The sequence below is a fragment of the Rhinolophus sinicus genome, chromosome 1 (genome assembly GCF_057876585.1).
Source record: "Rhinolophus sinicus isolate RSI-liver-muscle chromosome 1, RSI-T2T, whole genome shotgun sequence".
Lineage (NCBI taxonomy): Eukaryota > Metazoa > Chordata > Mammalia > Chiroptera > Rhinolophidae > Rhinolophus > Rhinolophus sinicus.
Genome location: NC_142501.1, coordinates 139,759,996 through 139,780,676, shown reverse-complemented (window position 1 = coordinate 139,780,676; position 20,681 = coordinate 139,759,996). Strand labels below are relative to the sequence as shown.

The 20,681-nt window shown below is 36.5% G+C and overlaps 1 protein-coding gene across 7 annotated transcripts in view; it reads right to left on the bottom strand.

Annotated features, from left to right (window-relative positions):
- Positions 1 to 282: 282 nt before the first annotated feature.
- ATP8A1 (ATPase phospholipid transporting 8A1) overlaps positions 283 to 20,681 on the bottom strand; it is a 213,703-nt gene continuing 193,304 nt past the window's right edge. For all 7 annotated transcript variants that reach the window (XM_019754167.3, XM_019754168.3, XM_074324626.2 and 4 more), the window contains 4 exons: positions 11,305 to 11,393; positions 10,508 to 10,600; positions 3,014 to 3,105; positions 283 to 1,815 (listed from right to left, as the gene is read on the bottom strand). In XM_019754167.3, the coding sequence (XP_019609726.2) occupies positions 1,718 to 1,815; positions 3,014 to 3,105; positions 10,508 to 10,600; positions 11,305 to 11,393 (372 nt within the window). In that variant the 3' untranslated portion in view covers positions 283 to 1,717. The remainder of the gene's footprint in view (positions 1,816 to 3,013; positions 3,106 to 10,507; positions 10,601 to 11,304; positions 11,394 to 20,681) is intronic.

Below are 20,681 nucleotides of genomic sequence, written 5' to 3'. Positions count from 1 at the left end.
GGCATGCTTAGAACTAAATAGCTAAAAATGCAGAGAAGGAAAAGATAAATAGCCTAATTTTAAATCTAGACTGAGAAAAAGAGTGAAGAGAATGTGAATATATTAAACTCAAGGAGTGATTTGGAAATCACTTCTCAGTTCTAGTTGACTTTTTTTTTTTTTTTTTTAAAGCAGAAGTTCTATCTATTTTGCTGGTAATTCCACTTAAAGGCAAACAGGCTTTTGAATAAAAGGCAAAAAGTTTGCTGCAGTCTCTGAAGTGTATCTGAAAACTAGAATTCCTTTTTATTTTTTTTTTAAATGAAAGCATTATTTTAAAAATAGTGCAGAAAACTGCTTGTGGTTTTTAAACAGCCCCCACGATTTACTGTTGGTGGCAAAAGAGGCATTTTCAGATGTCCTGAAAATGCTGAAAATAATTAAACTGAACATAATGTTCAAACCTAATCAGGATGAAAAGTGTGTTGACTGTCAAGTTCTAGGCTTGAGTAAGATAGGTGTTTTTAAAATGGGGAAAATGTACTGCTTCTTTGTCCCAATTAGCAGCCTGTGAATAATTTTGGGAACTGCTTGACAAGTGAACTGTGAAGTAATTCTCAGTCTTAAGTACAGGGCAGTCAGCATAACACAGGGTGTGCTACATAAGACAGCAGGCATCTCTAGTTGGAACTAATCAGGAGAATGAAAACAGTACAAAAGCCCATGCACTTACCTGACATGGTATTTCAAACATCTCGACAGAAGCATTAGAAATCCCACATGAATATGTAAGCGTATTTCTCATACGAGAGAAAACTTTAAGACAAAATGACACCACTCAATCTACAGCAGAAGCCAGATTTTTAGAAAAATCTAAATGATGAAACCTCATTAGAAATGACTGAGACGTAAACACAGTTTTAAAAATCAGTAGCATAATGACAGAGTCACATTACCACGTGTGCCCTCTAACTTTAACAAATAAACAAGACAAACAAGAAAAAAGCATTTGTAAGGCCGAAGGTGCAACATCACAGATTTTAGTAGCAAATGCCTTGAAATACTCATTTTGTTTTGCAAATCACTCTTACATTTGGAAAGTCAAGCATGCAGATCTTACAGTAGAACTGGAGGTAAGCTTTCTCTTAAATTTCTGGGCAAATGACTACTGAATGAGAAATACATTTATTGAACTTCTTTGGCAAACATTTATCGAGACAATTTTTTGACACAAACACTTATTAATGTCTTGTTTAGAAATTTTGCTCAGTAAGGTGAGCCAGTTCCTTAAGAATGCTGGTTTTTTTTTCTTCAGCATATTCTGAAATCTAAGTCTGGAAATCAAGAGTCCCTTTAGCTTATTACCATTTTAGAGTTTTATAATGGTTGGTCACCTTGTTGTATATCCAATAAATTGATAGCTACAGCCTCCGAGTAACGGCTTAAGAATACTGACCTATTCTCAGTTTAAGAAAGCACTCTGGCAAGATACAAGATCATTTTCAATTTCTGTTTACAAAGACTTTGCAAATACTTAAAAAAATCGGAAAGAGATGGTGTTACAGTAGAGTTGCACAGTGCTTATGTCTATAATATACATGAATCTGACCGTCAATCAACCAGATGAGCTCAGATCCACCTTTCCCCTCCTTGGACCAGGGTGGAATTGGTCAGCAGACTCCGGTGAAGACCTGGGTGCTCTCCTTAGAGATGCAGCAGAGCCTGGCAGCCCTCCCCATCACCATTCATCAGGTCTCTGCTTTGTGGTATCATATGCTCTAATCACTTCCGACTGTGAGACGATTCCATTTTCATCTTGAGAGAAAGCATACCCGTCTGTAAGTCAAAGATAAAATAGAAATGATCATCATGAAGTCACTGGAAATCTGTTATTCTGAGTTCTGAGTGCCCATTTTCTACCTTGGACAACGAATACATCCGTCCTACCTTCAAAAGCAGGAAGACACTAATTTTTAATGTCCAGAAAAGACACAGACGCAAGTGCAAAATGAAGAGTGGGATGACTGGTTTAGATTTTAGGAGCTCTGCTCCCTAGATGAATGAGCAGGCACTCTCACCCCCACCCCCTCAATTCTCCATTTAACACCTCACGTCCAACCCATGTAATTTTGTCTTCCTGACTACCAGAGGGGTGGAGGAGTCTAGTCAAGTGGGAACATGTAGGTCCACGTACATCAGGCCATCGGATGAGAGGGAAGGAAAAATAAAAAAGTGAGCAGGAAATAAGCACATATAACTGTGAATGGTGGAAAAGTGATCTTCTTCCCTCAGACAATATTCTGCTTGGCTCTGGGCACCTACAAATAAATTCACTCAAGTCCCACTGTGGCTGGAGGCAGTGTGTGGATAAGAAATGACACCCAAAGGGGTCACATCTTTAGAAAAGGCCTCTTGAAGTATAAAGAGCAAAAACATTAAACATGAATATATATATAAATAAAAATAAATTATATGTAGAAACAACATGAAACAAAAGATATATTACTAACAGAAATACATTTACTACCGGGCTTTATATATTATATTCTTTTTTTTTAGATTCTTGAAACGTTAAGAGGGCATGACACCTAGTAATTTCTCACAACTCTAAATGTTCATAAATATTTTTGAAGGGGAAATATATGTTTGATTGTGCTGTATGAAAGCTGAAAAGGCTCTTGCAAAGTTTTTCAAGTAGAAAAGATAACAATACAGAAGGAGCTTTTAAGAGTTAGATTTATTTTAGTGGTTCTTTTTAAGATGTAAGGAAGCAAGGAGCATGTGGAAATATTTTTCTTTAAGTGAAAGCAGCAAGATTTTAGAGTGCTTTATCTCTTCTGCTAAAAGTGAGATGGTTGTGGTCAAAGGATTCTCTAAACATTTATTATTTATGTAACATGTTGCAAAATACTAAAACTTGTTTTAGGTGCTAATTTAAAATAGTTAAATATCCCTAAAGTCAAAACACTCCTCTCAGAATGCCATGAAGTAATGGCAGAATTAAAAATAAAAAAATAAGAACGCAAATACTTACGGAGCAAGTTTTGTTGCAACGACTCAGACCGGTACAAATTTACGTGATTCTTCTTAAAGACGTTCTTGAGCAGTTGTGCCCTCTCTGTGAGGCTGCAGAGCAGGTGCAAACGTGTGAAATGAATTATCAGCTCGGCAGAGACCCCAGTGTGCCCACAGGACCACCAGAGAGACTTCCACTTAAACAAAAGATTGCTTGAGAAATCTGTAGCCTCGTGATTGCTTTTTTACCCCAATTTTCTCAGCTGATGAGATTCCAAGAGTTTAGATAGAAGACTATTTTGTTCCCAGCAACCCAGTCAAAAGATTTCTCCATGCCCCGGTTATATTTAAATCAAATGGAGATACAGAATCTGTATAATGCAATTAATAATAATAATTTAAAAAATCTTCCAGTAGTTTATTAATTTCTAAAAGCTTGGTTGACTTACTACATATATTCTAAACATGCCATTTTTAGAATGAAAAAATTAATAATTACTATATCTTTTTATACATATTTTGGTGCACAATATTGTTTTAGTTATGTGACGAAATCCTAAAAATTACACAAAAGAAAATTTCATAAACCTTTTAATTAGAAAAATTCCATTACCACTCTGATATGGTATGAAATGTGTTCCTTAATTTCATTTTAAAATAAATTATTTTCAGAAAATAATTACACTAGGTAGAATGACAAGAAAAAATATTTTTCAATAAATGTTTAGAATAATCTTTTCCTTGATTTGTTCCTTAGAAACAAATCCATGTAATTAATTATGAAACTTTTAAAAGCACATTGCAAGAAATAATGCATCTGTTTTTTTTCACTGCATGTGGAACTTTGTCTTCAAACAGTAGGAACCCAAATATTTGTTGAATACATGAATTTGAGTGAAAATTCTCAAATGTACTTTACAACATCATCAATCCTCCCAATCATGCCATTTCTCCATTGGTTGATTTATAAAACTTTGCTTTGATATCAAAGAACATAATAAGCATGAAGAGCTAATAAGTAATCTATATGTGTGGCAGCAAATGTTTATACAACTTTGTTTTAATCACTGGAACTGACTCAGTTGAAAATTTTCCATCTTGTATGTTCCCCACTATAAAAGCTTTAGTTAAATCGCCGTAAGTTATGTTAGTTCAGTGTTTTGCCAATTATTTAAAGACCCTGAAATGGAACAATTTTTATCATATGCGGAAAAAAAAAAAAAGGATCCTTTGCAAAATGAACTTGTAATTACACAGACATTTAGGCTTTTGCTGAAGTAAAATATTTAGAAATGTTGACATTTGTACTAATCTTCCTCCCATATTTTTTAAAGTCTAGGGATGTTAACTGGTATTTATTAGACATACTTTATTGTCACTGTGAATTAGCTACATTAAGGCAAAAAAGCTAATTAATCTAAAGCTCCAGTGGTTTTGCAAATACTTGTAAAACTTGTTTTTGCCAGTGAAATAAACAGAGACGGGGAAGGAGAAAGGACCGTTTTCAGTCACTTTTCTACCCTACTCTTAAAATGATCTAACATTACAGACCCCAGGACCCTGAGGGACACTGAAATATGTCACTGCTTTGAGGAAGTCAGCAACTTTAGCAGCAAGTGGTCTGATTTTCTTAGCAGAGCCTTGCAGGATGGGGTGCTGGGAAGTCTCCGCTGTTTAAAATCGACATGACTACAGAAGACTAGAGGATGGCAATGTACCATTATATAGCTGCTTCTTCCCAAAACTCATTTTCCAGGTTTCAGGCTATCTTAAATGCATCATACTTTAATATCATGACATTAACATGTTAAGGCAGACATGAGAATTTTGTCTTTTATATTATGGCAACTTAAATATATAAGATAAGGTACTTTTGTTTTGTAATGGTTCATATAAGGCTATGTTTTCACTCAGCTGTTACATCAAGTGAACGTCTAGTGTTCAAAAAAAGAGCAGTAAGAAAGTCTTTCTTCTGAAAGGAGCACCTTACTGTGGAAAGAGCATGGGCTTGGCAGGCTTCCATTGGTTGAATTGTGAGTCTGTTACTGATCCTTGGGCTACCTTAGGCAAAGCTTTCTCAGCCATCTTACGTATAACAGGACAGTCCCCGACCCTCGGGCTGACGTGAGGACTCAGGTTGTTGTACAGCTTACAGCACAGCGGCTGGCACTTAGGAAGCACCCAACACACGTCAGTCCCTCTCACCCTCACCACTCCTCAGTGCCCAAAAAATGTATTATAAAAAATCGACTAGAACAGAGGTCATCACAAAACAAAAGTTACTTTGTGAGGATCATTTCTGATGCCTTGGTTTATATTCAACATTAGCTCAATACGAGGTGTCTATTGTTACACATGAGTTTAATTTATAATGCCCCCCACTACACTTCCTTAGGAAATTACAAGGTTGTTTTTGTTTACTTTGCCTTAGTTACCTATTACTTTAAAGTCCCTTCTAGAGAATGTAAATGCCATTTACAGGAGGGTGCTTAATAAATAGGGATGATGAGTTGTATTTTTCTTTTTCTCCTATTATTAATTTACTTTATTGTGGTGACATTGGTTAGTAAAATTATATAGATTTCAAGTACATTTCTATAATTCATCATCTATATATTGCATTGTGTTTTTCTAGTCCTATCGTACATTTAGGGAATACTCATCATGTCAAAATTATGCAATTCTGTGCCCCTGATGTTTATGGGTACTGATATTACTATCAAATCATGTTACAAAATATACTGGTAACATATTAATTATTAGTAGATCTGTTAAAAGTTCAGTTTTTGTTGAATAGCTTAATATAGGGTGAGAAGAAAAAAAGTCTCAAAAATTCCTTCTCATTAAAACCACATCTTCTTCATACCACTTAGTCAGTAGTTTTACTCAATCTTGTATGGTCTTTCATTTACATACCAAGCTATGCAAATTCTGAATTTGTTTAATGGAATTACAGAACCACCACTTAAATACTTTTACGTTATTTCCAAGCTCACAAAAATTTTGCAATTCAGATATTGGGTGGAGGTGGGACGGAAAGATACCATGTTTTAAAATATTTCATCTAGAAATATTTTTAAAAAGTAGAGATAAAAACCCATTTACTATCCTGGAACATGCTGTCATAGGTATTTTCAATGGTAAATTTGCATTTGCCTTCACATTGGGTTGCCAAGCTATCTTGGTTGACTCATTAAAATGGATCTCCGGAAAGTGAATAAACTTTCATTCATAAATGTTTTAGTGTGTTGCATGTGACAGCTGTCCTGTACTAAGAGGCGGTGGTGATGGTGGTGGTGAGACAAACATGAGCCTAACCTCTGCTCTGGAGGAGAGACTATTCCATCGTTCTGTCACTTTCTTTACAAATGCTGGATAGAACCACCATCCCAGTGGTGACAATAGGCTGGGGGGAAACATTTGATATGTCCTCCCATCCTAAACCCCTATCAAGAAATTTATGTAATACTGATATAAAATCCAGTGTGAAAACTGATAAACCTAGTTTCTTTTCTATTAGTTCTGGGGCAATGTTCAAATTGCTTTTCAAGATAAACAACACAGAGAAAGCTGGGAGAGACCACCATCACCATCCACATGACCAGATTATCTGACATCCACACTTCCTTACTCTCTTCTTTAAAGCTGAGGCTATGGGACAAACGAAGGTGATGGGCAAATGAATGAGGACTGACCTGAAGATCCTGGGCTAAAATTCTTTTTAGTAATGGCTGACAATAATATGCTGGCTAATGATGGATATAAAAAATCATGAGTCTCATTATTATAGCAGCCTGTCTATAGGAGACACTGCTTCATGCCCACATGCAAGGTATCCAAAAATGGATGTCATTGCTCGTCTCCAATGAACTCATTGTCCACAGCCCTTATTTTAATCCTTTGGGTTTTTGAATTTACAGTTCTTAAAATTTTTGTTTTGTTTTAGAAAAAGTAAGCTGTTACACACAACTTACAGAAATAATACCCCCAACTGGGATCTGAGAGGCCCCCCAAAATAAATATTTCTGCTACAAAATGTATAAATATTTACACTATAGGAAAAAATCCCCACTATTCATGTCCTTACATTTATAGAACAAATGGTTTAGGTTTTTCCAGCAAATACCGTGTTTCCCCAAAAAGAAGACCTAGCTGGACCACCAGCTCTAATGAGTCTTTTGGAGCAAAAATTAATATGTCCCGGTATTATATTACATTATATTATATTACATTATATAAGACTTGGTCTTATATTATATTAAAATAAGACCAGGTATATTATATTATATTATATTATATTATATTATATTATATTATATTATATTATATTATATTATATTATATTATATTATATTATATTATATTATATTATATTATATTATATTATATTACATTACATTACATTACATTATATTATATTATATTATATTATATTATAATATTACATTATATAACCAGTGTTATAGTATATTAAAATAAGACCGCGTCTTATATTAATTTTTGCTCCAAAATACGCTTTAGAGCTGATGGTCTGGCTAGGTCTTATTTTCGGGGAAACACGGTATTTCTATATACCTATGGAAAAAAATTGATTTTTGAAGTTTTTTGGATTTTGGAATTGTTGATGCTTCAGCTCCCTAATGTTGGAGCATGTCCACAATAAAGTTACAGCAAATAACAGGGTCTCTCACAGCTTATACACCATTTTCTTAATAAAAAATAAGCCATGGCTACATAGTGATCAGGGGTAAGGGTTGGGCTTATTCTCCCAATATAACTTATATAATTCTATGTTTGTATGTATCCTATTTTTAGTGAACTACCCACAGGTCAACCATCTATTTACCACCCACTACTCCATTATTCATTCATTCCTCAGTTCATTCTCTTGACCATTCATTCATCTATTCAACAAATATTTTTCAAGTGCTGCTATGTTCCTGGTGCTATGCTCGGTGTTGGGTTGCAGTTAAGACTAAGACAGAGGCCTTTCCTTCAAGGAGCTCCATCTAGTAGGGGAAACAGAGTAAATAAATACATTATAATATAATGCAATAAATGTAAAAGCAGAAGAATAAACAAATTATAGAGATAGCAGAATAGGAATTAAATTTTATTGGTGAAAAGTTGAGGTAATTGCATCTGAACTGGGTTTTGAAAGCTAGGAATTGGACTGCCCAGTCTGTAAGAGTGTATCTGTTTCTAGACAAGGGAACAGCCTATGCAAAGACTGGGAGGCATAAAATAATGTGGTGTTTGGAACTAAAGGAAGTCTAATATTGCTAGAATATATAGAAATCACAATTTATCCCTCCCTCTTTGAAAGTGTAGATAAAATTAGGTAACTTTTTGAAATTTGACATTGACCTCATTCTCCAAGATTCCTAAAACAATCCTGGCAGTAAAAACCAATCTGATAATTCCTTAACTGCCTTAGAATGCAGTTAGTTTAATATGAAGTCTTTTCCAGCTAGCTGCTATTTTTCTCCTTTCACAGATCCTTTTTCTTTCCTCTCCTCTAGCTATCATCTGGTGGGAAGACACTATGTTCCTGCTGACCATCAACATCCTTCTGATCACCGATGGGCAGCAACAGCAATATGGGGGTATGTGTGGTACCAGGGGTGTTTGTCAGCTAACAGCTGACTCATTCCACAGTTCTTGAGAAAAGCTGAATAGCAATTTTAGACAAATGAGCTATGCAGCAGTAGGAAATATATCTGATGCATTTTCTATGGAGAAGTTGGTGGGTTTTTAGGGTGGAATTCACTTTTTTCCTTTTAAGCTCTCTGACTTATTTCATTTAGTGGAAAGGCATACGTACATCACAGACTCATTGAATCTTTAGGACCAAGAGGTCATCATATTGAACCTTCAGCCTGATTTATGAATTGTCAAAGTCACCGATATATTACAAACCACGGAAACGAAATATCCACAGAGAGGCTTAGTGTAGGTTTTATTAACATAAATATGGGAAATTTAGTCTTGAGAGCAGTAACAATATAATCAATGGCCTTTCTCTAATGATTTTTAATAAATGGTTTTATTCACAATTTTGTGAACTAGAACTCTTATCACATCCCTTTTACAGCTAGAGTAAAAGAGAGAGAGAAAACATTTACTGAGGGACTATTTATGCCCGGCAATGGAAGAGCTGTAGATTTTTAGATGAAGGGACAGAGATGGAGGAGAAGGTGAAGAGAGGACAATACCTAGACCTTGAAAGTAGGTATCATCATTCTCATCATATATGCAGGGATGCTGATTTGGAGAGGTCAAGGTCTCTGCCATGTCAGTGCGTGATAGGCTGTTTTTGTTGCTATAGCATGTTCTTGAACAGGCAGCACAAGGAGACGGAATGGTTAGGAACAGGGGCTCAAGAATCAATTGACATAAGCACAAGGCCCAGATCTGTCACTTTTGACTGAGAACTTAGTCTCTCTAAGCCTTAGTTTCCTCATCTGGAAAAAAGTGGGATGAAGGATTTGTTTGGGTTGTTGTAGGGATTCAAGGAGATAGTAGACTTGAAGCTGTAAGTTCTGCGCCTGGCACGCAGTCAGTCCTCAACAAATGCCAGCGCTAATGTTTTAAGAGGCACAGACTGGTGTGTGATGTGCCCCCGAGGCCTCAGGAAAGCAAGTGAGGGGTGGAAGCCAAGGTCTCACCTTGAGTTCCCCATCTGGCACTTACTCCATATGTCAAACAGACGAACAACAGTGAATCATGACAAAGGAGACAAACCAGGGCAAAACGTTTCCTATGGTTTAGACAAAACTTTAGCTCATTTTAGTGTGATGAAAGAGAGAAAAATAGATATCTGGTATTATATTCATAATTGTGTTTTATTATAGACTGCTTTCAAATAATTTTCATTTCCTTTTTATCATGCTTTATGAATTTAGTAAAGCTGGTTAGCTTTCTAACCTGGCTTTTTTTTGAGGGGGTGGTGGTGAGGAAAGGACATGGAAGATATAACTCACTTCATATGTGATGTTATATATGCCTACGTCAGTTCCTAATAATGTACTGAACCATAGATGCAATTGTAGGGCACTCTGCCCTATATCAAGCTCTGATTTCATCACATAACTATTTTATTATGGACACTGTTTCACACTAAAAGTCTCTTTTATCCCTTTCAGTTTAATAACACAATAATAGTTGTAATATCACTTATTTAATGTTCATTAAGCACCAGAAACCGAGCTACCTGCTTTATTGACAGCATTTTATTCAATTCTTATAACTAGCCATGAGGTGAATATTATCACCCCCATTTTATAGATGAGAAATTGAGGCCCAGTAGCATTAAGCAACTTGGCTAAGGTCACTAAGCAACTTAGCTCAGTGAACGACAGAGTGGATTTGAATCCATATCTCGCTGATTGCAAAACCTGTCAATGACACTGCTAGCTCCTTGTTAATTGATCAAGTTTTACCATTTGTTTCCAACCACTAGTAAAAGAAATTTAAAGTTCACTTGGAAGAGAACATATTCAGTGTATTTTACCTTTTTCCCAGCACAACTGCTCCTGGGTCTTGAGATTTCGCCTCCAGTTCTTGAACTTCATCTACTAATGTTTTAAAAGCAGTCCTCTTGATACTGCAGAAAAATATTCACATGGAAATATTCACGTGAAGACTTCAGACTTCATAAAACTGATGTATTATCATGCAGCTAAGTACAACAGTAACCAGAGTACAAGCAACAAGTTTTCAATAGAATCGAAAAAGTTATAATAATTTTGAGCATTAATATAATTATAGACATAACAGACTGAAAATAAATGGTTTATAATATTAAAACTCAGCTATTAAATAAGCATAATATAATTAACTTTAATGATACCACTTTTTGTGAGAAGAGATAACATTTTAAAACCTATAGACTTTGAGAAACATTAGTAAAGTTTTAGTTTCTCCTATTCTATATTTTATACATGTTTAGAATCAGGCATGCAAAAAAATTCATTTCACAATGATTATTCACTAATAATAGTGTGTTTGGAGATACCAGAATTTTTTCTTCTACCTTGAATGGGTTTTTAAGGCTGATTTCGTCTAAAAATGAACTCCCTAATGTTAATTGAAACTACCCGCTTTACGTCTTATTCGGTCTTTTATACTAATTTGGTTATCTAGGTCCTCAATCACTTCTTTCTTCTTTATTTATTTATATAGAATTAATGAAGATTATTAATTTCTATTCTGCAAACTCTACATTCTCGAGTTGATGTCACAAGTAGAGAAATCTGAGGATTAACATACATCTATGTTTTTACATAAATAACCAAGAATTACACTTACACCTTGTACGCCACATCAAGAAGTAAAGATGCCACAGGAATAAATAAGAGGCCAGTCCAAAAGACTCCAGAACTAAACAACATGGCTGCCTGAGGAAACCAACAGAAACAATGTTACTTTAAAAAACAAGAAATACATCATTCATGTTGTTTTTATATGATTTTAAGTAAAATAATTCTGAGAACCTTGTTCTGCAAGAGGGTATATAATAACTCTAAATTTAAACTTGTAAAATATTTGAAATTAAAAGCCAAAAGAGTTCAAACATGTATTTACTACATCTGTTTTTTCTTTTTTTCCTTCAAGTGGCTAATATAGCAAAGTTTTATCATTTGCCAAATCTTTTCATGTTTTTATGTGGGATTTTATTATTGTGGTCAATACATAGAGTAACAAACTGACCTTCTTTTATAACTTAGAATATCTTTGACCTTTGTTTATAACTTAGAATATCAAAATCAATCTTTTTGAGCAAATTCAAATAATAAATCCTAGTTAGAAACTAAATTTACTATTTCTGGCAAATAAAAATTAATTTACTTTTATAAAATATGACATTAAAAAGATCATCCAGATAAATCATGAGTATAGTATAACCAAATTAAGATAGCTATGAAAATAGTTTTATTTTCAGCTGAAATTATGTAGAATAATCTTAATTTCTGTCTAAAGATTTACACAATTTACATTGGTGCACCCTGTTATTGCTAAAGTCAAATATCTAGAATGTAAAACCCAAATAAAAGTGTATCGAAAAAAACTTAAATTCTTTTGTATCAAATTCCAAAGTGCTATATCATAGCCTTTTAGGTTGCCAAGAAAATGATTCTATTATTTAAAAATTAATAAATTCGATTAGTCTTTTGTAATAAAAATCTCTTTGTAATGTAATTAGATTACACAGAGCTTAAAAGGAATATGTCATACAATAAAATAAAAAGAAATATTTTGTTCTACTTCAAGTCTATTTGTTTATCAAGAGTAAATTTCCAGTAAAAGTATTGTTATATGCCTATTAAAAAGTAGCCAACTAACACAAGCATATTTACACTCTATGAAAAAAATCACACAGAATTTTATTTTAACTGGGTATGTATGGTTTAGTAGTTAAAAATGATCTAGAGTTTAATTCTTATAGACAGTTTCACAATCACACACAAACAGTCCTAATCAATCAATCCTTATCAAATAGAAAGATTACTACTTTTAAATTATGCTTCAAATTACCTATTAATTTTGACTCTCAATCGAAGACCAAGAACAGCTGTTCAAAATTTTTTCTACATGAACACGGGCTGATCATTAGACGGTTGGTTCAAGAATGACAAGGTTTTTCCCTTTATGGATCAAACAGCTCTGAACACAGTCAAACTCAAAACATGCGATCACAAAAAATTTCAGCAAAGAAATGTTGCCACGTGGATTCCATGAAATAGCACCCATATTGTAGACACCAACAGCACGAAAAATATTCACATAAAAGTCACTTTATTTTGTAAGCAAAACATGATCTTCGCCATGTTTGCTGTCATCCTCAATAGTGAAAACCAACAATAACTATGTAATAGGAAATGTCAATCAAGTCAGTGGGTTTTGTTTAGAAGGAAGGAAGCTTTTTAGTAAGGTAACAACTGTAAAAACCACATTTCTTTTACCTGCAGGGGGGAAAAGTTAAGATTCAAGATTTTAAGTCATGTAGCTGAAAATACCTTGTTTACTTGGCTTAATTTTCATCGATTTTAAGTTCGGGGGCAAGAGAAGAAAGACTTACTCTTGCCTTTGCCACCTTGTATGAAATGTCCGCTGGTGGAAAAGGCCAAAGTGGTAGTGGAGACTCGAGGCTGCTAATTCTGACCATTGTGATGTTAACTATGAATGGGGGGCAACTGGCGCCCACTATTCAATCCACCAGCCTTTGGCTTTACAAATGAACAACATGAATTGAGAGGAAAAAAAGTTTTTCTGCGTCATATCTGAAAGGCTGTCAGATTTTTTTTTTTTCTTTTGCAGAGTTAATCCAAACCTAAAAGATTTAAAGCCGACATTCGCATTAAAGACAGAGAGTCTCTTTGTATTTTTTGGATGAAGAGGGGGGAAAAAAAAATAAAATCCCACAGAGGTATTTCCTTCCTTTCTGTACAAGAAAGCTTCCCCCTCCCTCTGTAGAAACCATTTTTGTCTCTAACTTTTCACATCTCTCCATTCGCAGGCAGGTCAGCTGGGGAAAGGCGGCCGATCCCGCAGACAATTGGGGTGGGGGGGGGGGAACAGGGGCAGCCTGTTCGGGGCTGGGCTTGAGCTCCCTCCAAGAGCAGTTTGCAAATTGCTCCTAATGTGGGAGATTGGTGGGCCCTGCCAAGTGGCCCCCACCACCCCTCCTGGAGGCCCTGTGAGACCAAATGGAATCTGCCACAAAAGTGGCTCCCGGGGGACTTGAGAAAGGATCAGCCAAGGGAGATGCAAAGCCAGAACACTGGACGGCTCAGGCCCTGCGAGCGAACAAACGACCACTTGTCTCTGCAGAGCAACGGTGGCTTAACATCGGACCACGAGGGCTTCAAAAATGAACCAACGCTGCCTGAAAACGCAAGATGCGGCAGAGAGATGAGGAATTGTTCTGAAGTTTCCATGTGAACGTGCAGAGAAAGAATCTTTGAGAAAAGAGCTCATGTGCATTTAGCCAAGCCTAGGGGCTTACCTTCTGACCCACCACGAGGTGATCCCTCAGCACCTATGTTTCCACACCAGAGAGGAACACTTATTTCCTCACCTTCAGGGTCCCCCAGTTCAGTCTTGTAGAAGGACTTTCAGTGTGCTCCCTGCCTACGAACCTTCAGCGCTGTGGTCCTTAATGCTACCCCTCCTTTTATACTACAAATGTCAGAATGTCGCACTATGACTCACTCTTAGATCACGGACAGATGCTGCTTCTCCTGTGGGGAGTCCTCACTGTAGCCGTGGCCCCCAACTGGAGCAGGACTGTGATAAATAGCCCTGAAAGAAATCCTGGCTCTGCCCTTCCCAGCTCCCCAACTTGGGGAAGTAACTTCTCAGTCTCCGCTTGCTCAGCTGTAAAGTGGATTGTAAGAATTAAACCTAAAGATGTAAAGTAGCTGATTGTATTAGTAACACGGATTAATAACAAACTTTCCTTTCTTCAGCTTAATTTTCAAATTTCTTTAAACACACTAGTCTTTTGTTTTTCCTAGTCATTTCTCCCATGAGCTTCAAGGAGGGAAATTTTTTACCACAATATCAAATTAAGTGTAAGTCAGTTTATAAATGTCATATTTTCATCACCACTGATACCACAAAATATGCTTGTCTTAAGATTGAAACTGGCCAAAGGAACTGACCACTAATACATTCCCATTCACCTTAATTTGCTAATTTAGGAAATGGAGATAATTTTCCTTTTCATAAAAATTATTGAAGACTACATAGGAATAATACGTTAAATTGGGAAGGGAAAATTATTCAGAAAACAGTTCTGCAAAACTTGGTTTTTTGAGGGGGTAGAGGGCAGAACAATAATATAAATTCCAGAGGAGTTGAAAATTAATGTGAAAACCACAACAAAACCAAGAAGTGATTTTACGTATTTAGATAAAGTTTTACACAAGAACTTTCTTAGCTTAAAAACAGTGAAAAAAACTACAAAAAAAAAAAAAAATGCCTCAGAGAACTGACTCGTAGAAATGTAGAGGCCCCACATGCTCAAAAAGAACACAACTAAAAAGTAAATGAAAAAACAAAACTGGGAGAATGACTGCCATGAATATATGAAATTTCTGCAATAATACATGATTGTACAAATAGACCACTTATTTTCATAAAAATAGCTAAGATCCCAATAGATAGGAAAAAACCTGAGAAGATTTTCACAAAAGCAGTAGCAAGTAATTAATAATGTGGAAAAGTCATGAGCCTCTCCATAATTATAGAAATGCGACCACATTAGAGCAGATTGAAACAATTCACTATCAGTTAAGGGGGGGGGGGTATGATGAACAGGTATTTGTAATAATTTATATCCCCATCAGCAATATACTTGCCATTGAGAAAGTTATTTGTGTATCAAGGATACAACATTCATTCCTGTTGATTTGATAATTCAGTTTCTAGAACTGCATGTTGAACTCTGGGACAGCTTTTGCATAGAGGTTAGTATCCCATCAAACTAGAATCCTGGGGTTACTAGTCCTGAAAGCAATGCCCCCCCCAAAAAAAAAGTACACCATGGCCCAACAGTTAGTACAGGTATAAACAAACCACAAACATGCCCTCTTGAGAGTTGCAGCACAGAGGAGAATATTTAAGCCTTTGAGAAATCACAGTAAAGAACCCTCTACTGAACAGTTTTCAAAACCAAGGTTTCTAACTGTATTTTTTGACCCTGGAACACTTTCCCACATATTGCTTATTAACATCCATGGAACTAATTTTGGGGAATGCAAATATTCACTGTGGGTTCTTTTAAATAGTAAAACATTAGTGAAAACCAACAGGACACTATGTGGCTGGTTAAGTAAATGTGCATCCATTAAGAGAATATCATCCAAGCTGTTATTAAAGATGCTGTTCACGTAATGTAATTATTAGAAAACTGATAGTTCAGAAGAGTCCTGAATAAAGGGAAAGGTAAAATATCCTGCTCTTCTCATGAGTCTTCTGTTATACAAACACTCCCTAGGAAGGTTGGCCAGTTCTCTTGTCTGTATGGGGTCACTGACTTCCCCTGTGGCTTAGATCTCTTGCCTGCACTGCAAACGCAGACTATCCAGCTGTGAACTTGACCATCGCACAGGTACTTCAAACTAGATATATCCTAAATTGAACACAGAGTATTCCCCGCAGACCTGCTCTTCCTTTGCGCAGTCTCTCCAGGGAATGACTTGCATGCCAATTCAGCGACTAAAATAGAAACTGGGCTCTATTCTTGAATTGTCTTTTACACCACATCCAATATATCACCAGGTTCTGTTGTGTTTCAGCATCTTCACACCTATCTACTTCTTGTCAATCTTGCTGCCATTATCCCAGTCCCAAAATTGGTCTGCCCTCCAAATTGCCTCCTAGCTGGACTGACACTCATCTTGCTCTGCTTCTAGCCAGTCTGCACACTGCAGCCAGAGGGATATTTCCGAAGTGCAAATTAGATTTCAGCCCTTCAATGGCTTCATGCTACCCTCAGCAGAGAATACAAAGTCCTTAATATGATTTCAAGACCTTTCCTACCTGACTTCTGGTTGCTTCCCCCGTATCATCTCTCAAGCCAGTCCCCTCAAGCCGTTGTTTCTCTAGCTATACAACATAATTCAGTTCCTGGAATGCGCCCAAGCTTACTTTCATCCATGGGTCACTGCATCTGTGATTCCTATTTGCTCCTCAATTTTCACGTCAGATGTCACTTCCTTCCTTCGATGTGGGTTAGCTGACCCTACTTTTGGGCTTCCATTTCTAGTTGCTCCTTTGTCTTCCTGTTACACTTTTAATTTCTGTAAGAGGAAGAACTATATCTTGATAAATTTTCATACCCCAAGTGCTTAATCACCGAGCAGGTATTCAATAAATAATTGTTGAATAAATAAGTTCTTAGAACTTAGTGTTTGGCGAGATTAAAAGTCAAAACACCACAGCTTTGGGACTGTGCTTCTGAGATGTAGTGGCTACCGTTTGATTGGTTTTCCTGTGTTGTGGCATGGAGTTATCCTGGGAGCAGTTATAACTAGATGTGATTTAGGGAGATGGGAGAAGAGGTTGATCCAGCTCCCTAAGCATCCTTTTCCAATGTAGGTTGTCTTTTCTGTTAAAAAAGCTGAGTGACGTGCATTATAAGCTTAAGTACGTTAAGCTACCTCCCCCTCCCTCCTATACAAATCAAAAGAAATATGTATTTTGGTGAATTCAGGGAAAGAAGAACTGGAAATAACATAATTTTTATGGGTTGGGGTGGGGAGGATGTAGAATGGGCAGGAAGAAAAGGAAGGGCTGGCACTGGTTTACCACTAGCATTTATTATCATGTCCTCTGATCCAAATCTTTATTCTATGGCTTTAGGTGCTTTGTGGAATACTTACTGTATATTCCATAAGGAAAAGCCATCTGCCCTGACTTCAAGTAATGATGTTAATAATATCTGGGCAACTTTCTGTGACTTGGTCTTTGCTTAACTTTTCAGTTCCAGTTCCAGCTATTTCCTACCTTAGTAACCCCAAACTCCCTCTGCTTGGGCTGTTTGTTCTCTACTTGGAAAGCCCTTCTCACATTGCCTCTCTTGGTAGTTCAGGGAACAGTAGTACCAAGAAACCTTTCCAAACTATCCAAACCAAAGCCTAGGGATCAAGTGCCCTCCCCTCTGCCAGCACCTGTGCATCTGATCATAATAATTAGTCTCCTGTATTCTAATTATCTGTTAATCTGTTGGTCTACTCCATGAGACTCAAACTCTTCAGAAGGACTCTCTTTTTTCAACTTTTGATGCACTCACATCCAATACAGGTCCTGACCCACAAGCACTCCATAAATCTCAGTTGAATTGAGCTGACCTGGGCTCTTATGCAGGATGAATTACTACTTTCTACATAAAAATAGACAGGGCAGAACACCCAGAAAATAACTAAGGAGAAGGGTGTTTCAGATAAACCCCAATATGTTTGAAATTATTCCCAGAAGCTCTTGATTACTCAGAGACAAAGAAAACCCTTGGCTTGAATTATCCAAAACAAACAAACAAAAATCTCAGAAAATATGCAAATTGTTCCAAACAAAGAAAATCTTAGAAAATATGCAAATTAGACATAGTTCACAGCATTTATGTGCTGTTTTCTCTTAGGTATTTCTGCGTGGTGGTGAGGGACTGAAGGAGGGGTGATCACCCTTGGGACACTGACCTAATATTCAATCTAGTTGCATGATGCAAGAAACAATCTTTGAATCTCCATCCTCTGGCAAAGGAGTAATGAGAAAACAAATGATTATAAAAGATGCTCAGAGAGGAAAAAGGAAAAAGGGCTAATTAGGACCTGGATCAATCAGAGGTTAACTTTCTTAAAAAAAAAAAAAAAAAGTAAAAATTGACTGTATTGAACTGAACATGCAAAAGAAAATAGTCTTTCTAAACAGGAATGGCGAACACTAGGAAATGTGTGGCGCTGAAACTTTATTTTCTGAGGAGATAGTTCCCAGAATAGTAAAATTAATTAAGAACAGAATTTGTCTTTTGTTTGTTTTATTTTAATCTTCTTTATTGTGCTATTTAAAAAACTTGAAAGTACCAGAAAAATGAGAATAGAATTAGTAACAAAACATTCTTTTTATTATTAGAAATATAATTTTAAAATGTTATGAAGATCCTGAATAAACTGTATACAAGAGGGTATGTTATCTCAATGCTCACTATGTCTACTTGTTTTATCATTCTTATGGGTTTTTACAATTTTGTGATGGCTCTGTACTTTACCTTTTAAAAAAACACCTCGTAAAGCACCAATTTTTTTGATTATTAGTAATTCAATCTGTAAAACACAGTGACCTATATTTTAGATGGTAGGAAATAGTTTTCTGTTAAAATTATTTTTTAACTTCATTGAGATATAATTGACATGTAACATTATGAAAGTGTAAGGTATACAATGTGTTGATTTGATACACGCATATACTGCAAAACGAGTACCACCATAGCATAGCTGCCACTTCTATCCTGTCACGTAATTACCATCTCTTTTAGAAAACTCTTTTTTGAAAACTCAAAAGTTCAAAAAGCACTTAGCTATAGAAAGGCATATAAGAACTGATATATAACTTATATAGAAAAATTACTGACTTTCATGACAGAGACTTCTAGATGTCCCCTAATATATCCCCTCTCCCCTCCTTAGATGCAACCACTTGATTTTTGGCTGGACACCCCTGTCCTCTAGCTTCAAGACTATATTCCTCCTGCTCTCTTGTTGCAGTGACGTGTGGCCACATGACTAACTTTGGCTAATGAAATCCAAGTGGAAATGTGGTAGGCAATATCTAGGAAAGAGGCTCAAAGAGAAAGAATTCTTCCCTTCCTTGCTAGCTGGAATATTGGTAAATGGTTCGAACTTAAGCAGCCATTTTGGACTGCGAGGAAATACACTAAGGTTGGCAGTGCAGCACGACGAAGAAGTCTGGCCTTTGATGAGTGCACAGCTGCCACACGAGTCCTGGATTGCCTGCCTCCACTGGACGTCTTTTATGTGAGAGACAAATAAGTTTCTGTCTTGCTCAATGCAATTACTTTTTTTTAAACACAAAGAAACATGCCATACACAATCACTTGCTTTGGATGATACATGCTAGGGAAGCTCGGTGATAACCTGGAACAGAGCAGCTTTTGACCACTCATCGACAATCCCTTTATCTTACTGTATCATGGAGTGCTACAATTATGCCCAAATTATGAGCTTTACTGAAGTAGATAGCACCGTGACATTCATGGTTTCCTTCATGAACATTTCTGATCGAATCCCCAGCATACAAGTCAAAAATAAGCTGTACTGGTCTTACCAGCTAGAATGCTGAGCTTGGAGGGGTGACTGCCCTCTGCCCATCTCACAGAGCTCTTCCCAATCTTTGTGCCAGCCATGCTGGTCTTTTAGTCTTTGAACTTGCCAGGCTCATGCCTGCTTCAGAGTATGAGTCCCTGCTGTTCCTTCAACCCTGAAATGTTCTTCACACAACAGGTGTCTACCCCCACATCGTTTGAGTTTCAGCTTAGTTGTCCCTTCTTCAAAAAGACCTTCATGGAGCACCTATTATAGTCCCTGTAACAAATATCATACCAACCTGTTTGTTTTTTTTTTCCCCATCACTTGTCACTTGTGAAATTATCTTCAGTCATTCATTAGTTAGTCATTTGTTAGCTGATTTAGTGACCATTTCTCCTCCCTATTGTCTGGTCCTCTCAACCTGAATGCTAATGCAGGTCCTGCCTCATTAATCTGTTACCTTCACACAGCACCCAGCACTGATTAAGCACTCAACACGTATTTATGGAATGAATGAATATGAGAATGAATGGACTCTAGAGAACAGCCAAAGCTCCGCCGTACAAGAGCAGGCTTTATTCAACTTTCTGTGCCTTGTTCACCACCGTGGCACCTTGGGTACACACAGCATCACTCCCATTTATGATATTAAGATGAGATCCTTCATGTCTCATCAGTAATGAGATCCTTAAGGGCAAAGACCAATGCTGTTCATCTCTGTATCCTCCAGTGTCTAACGCAGAGCGTGGCATACAGTATTAGACACTCCACATACATTCGCTCTGTTATCATGGGAAAAGATGCAGTGCTTACAAAAAGCAATGGAGGCTCTTGTCATGACTCGAAAGAGAGCTTTAG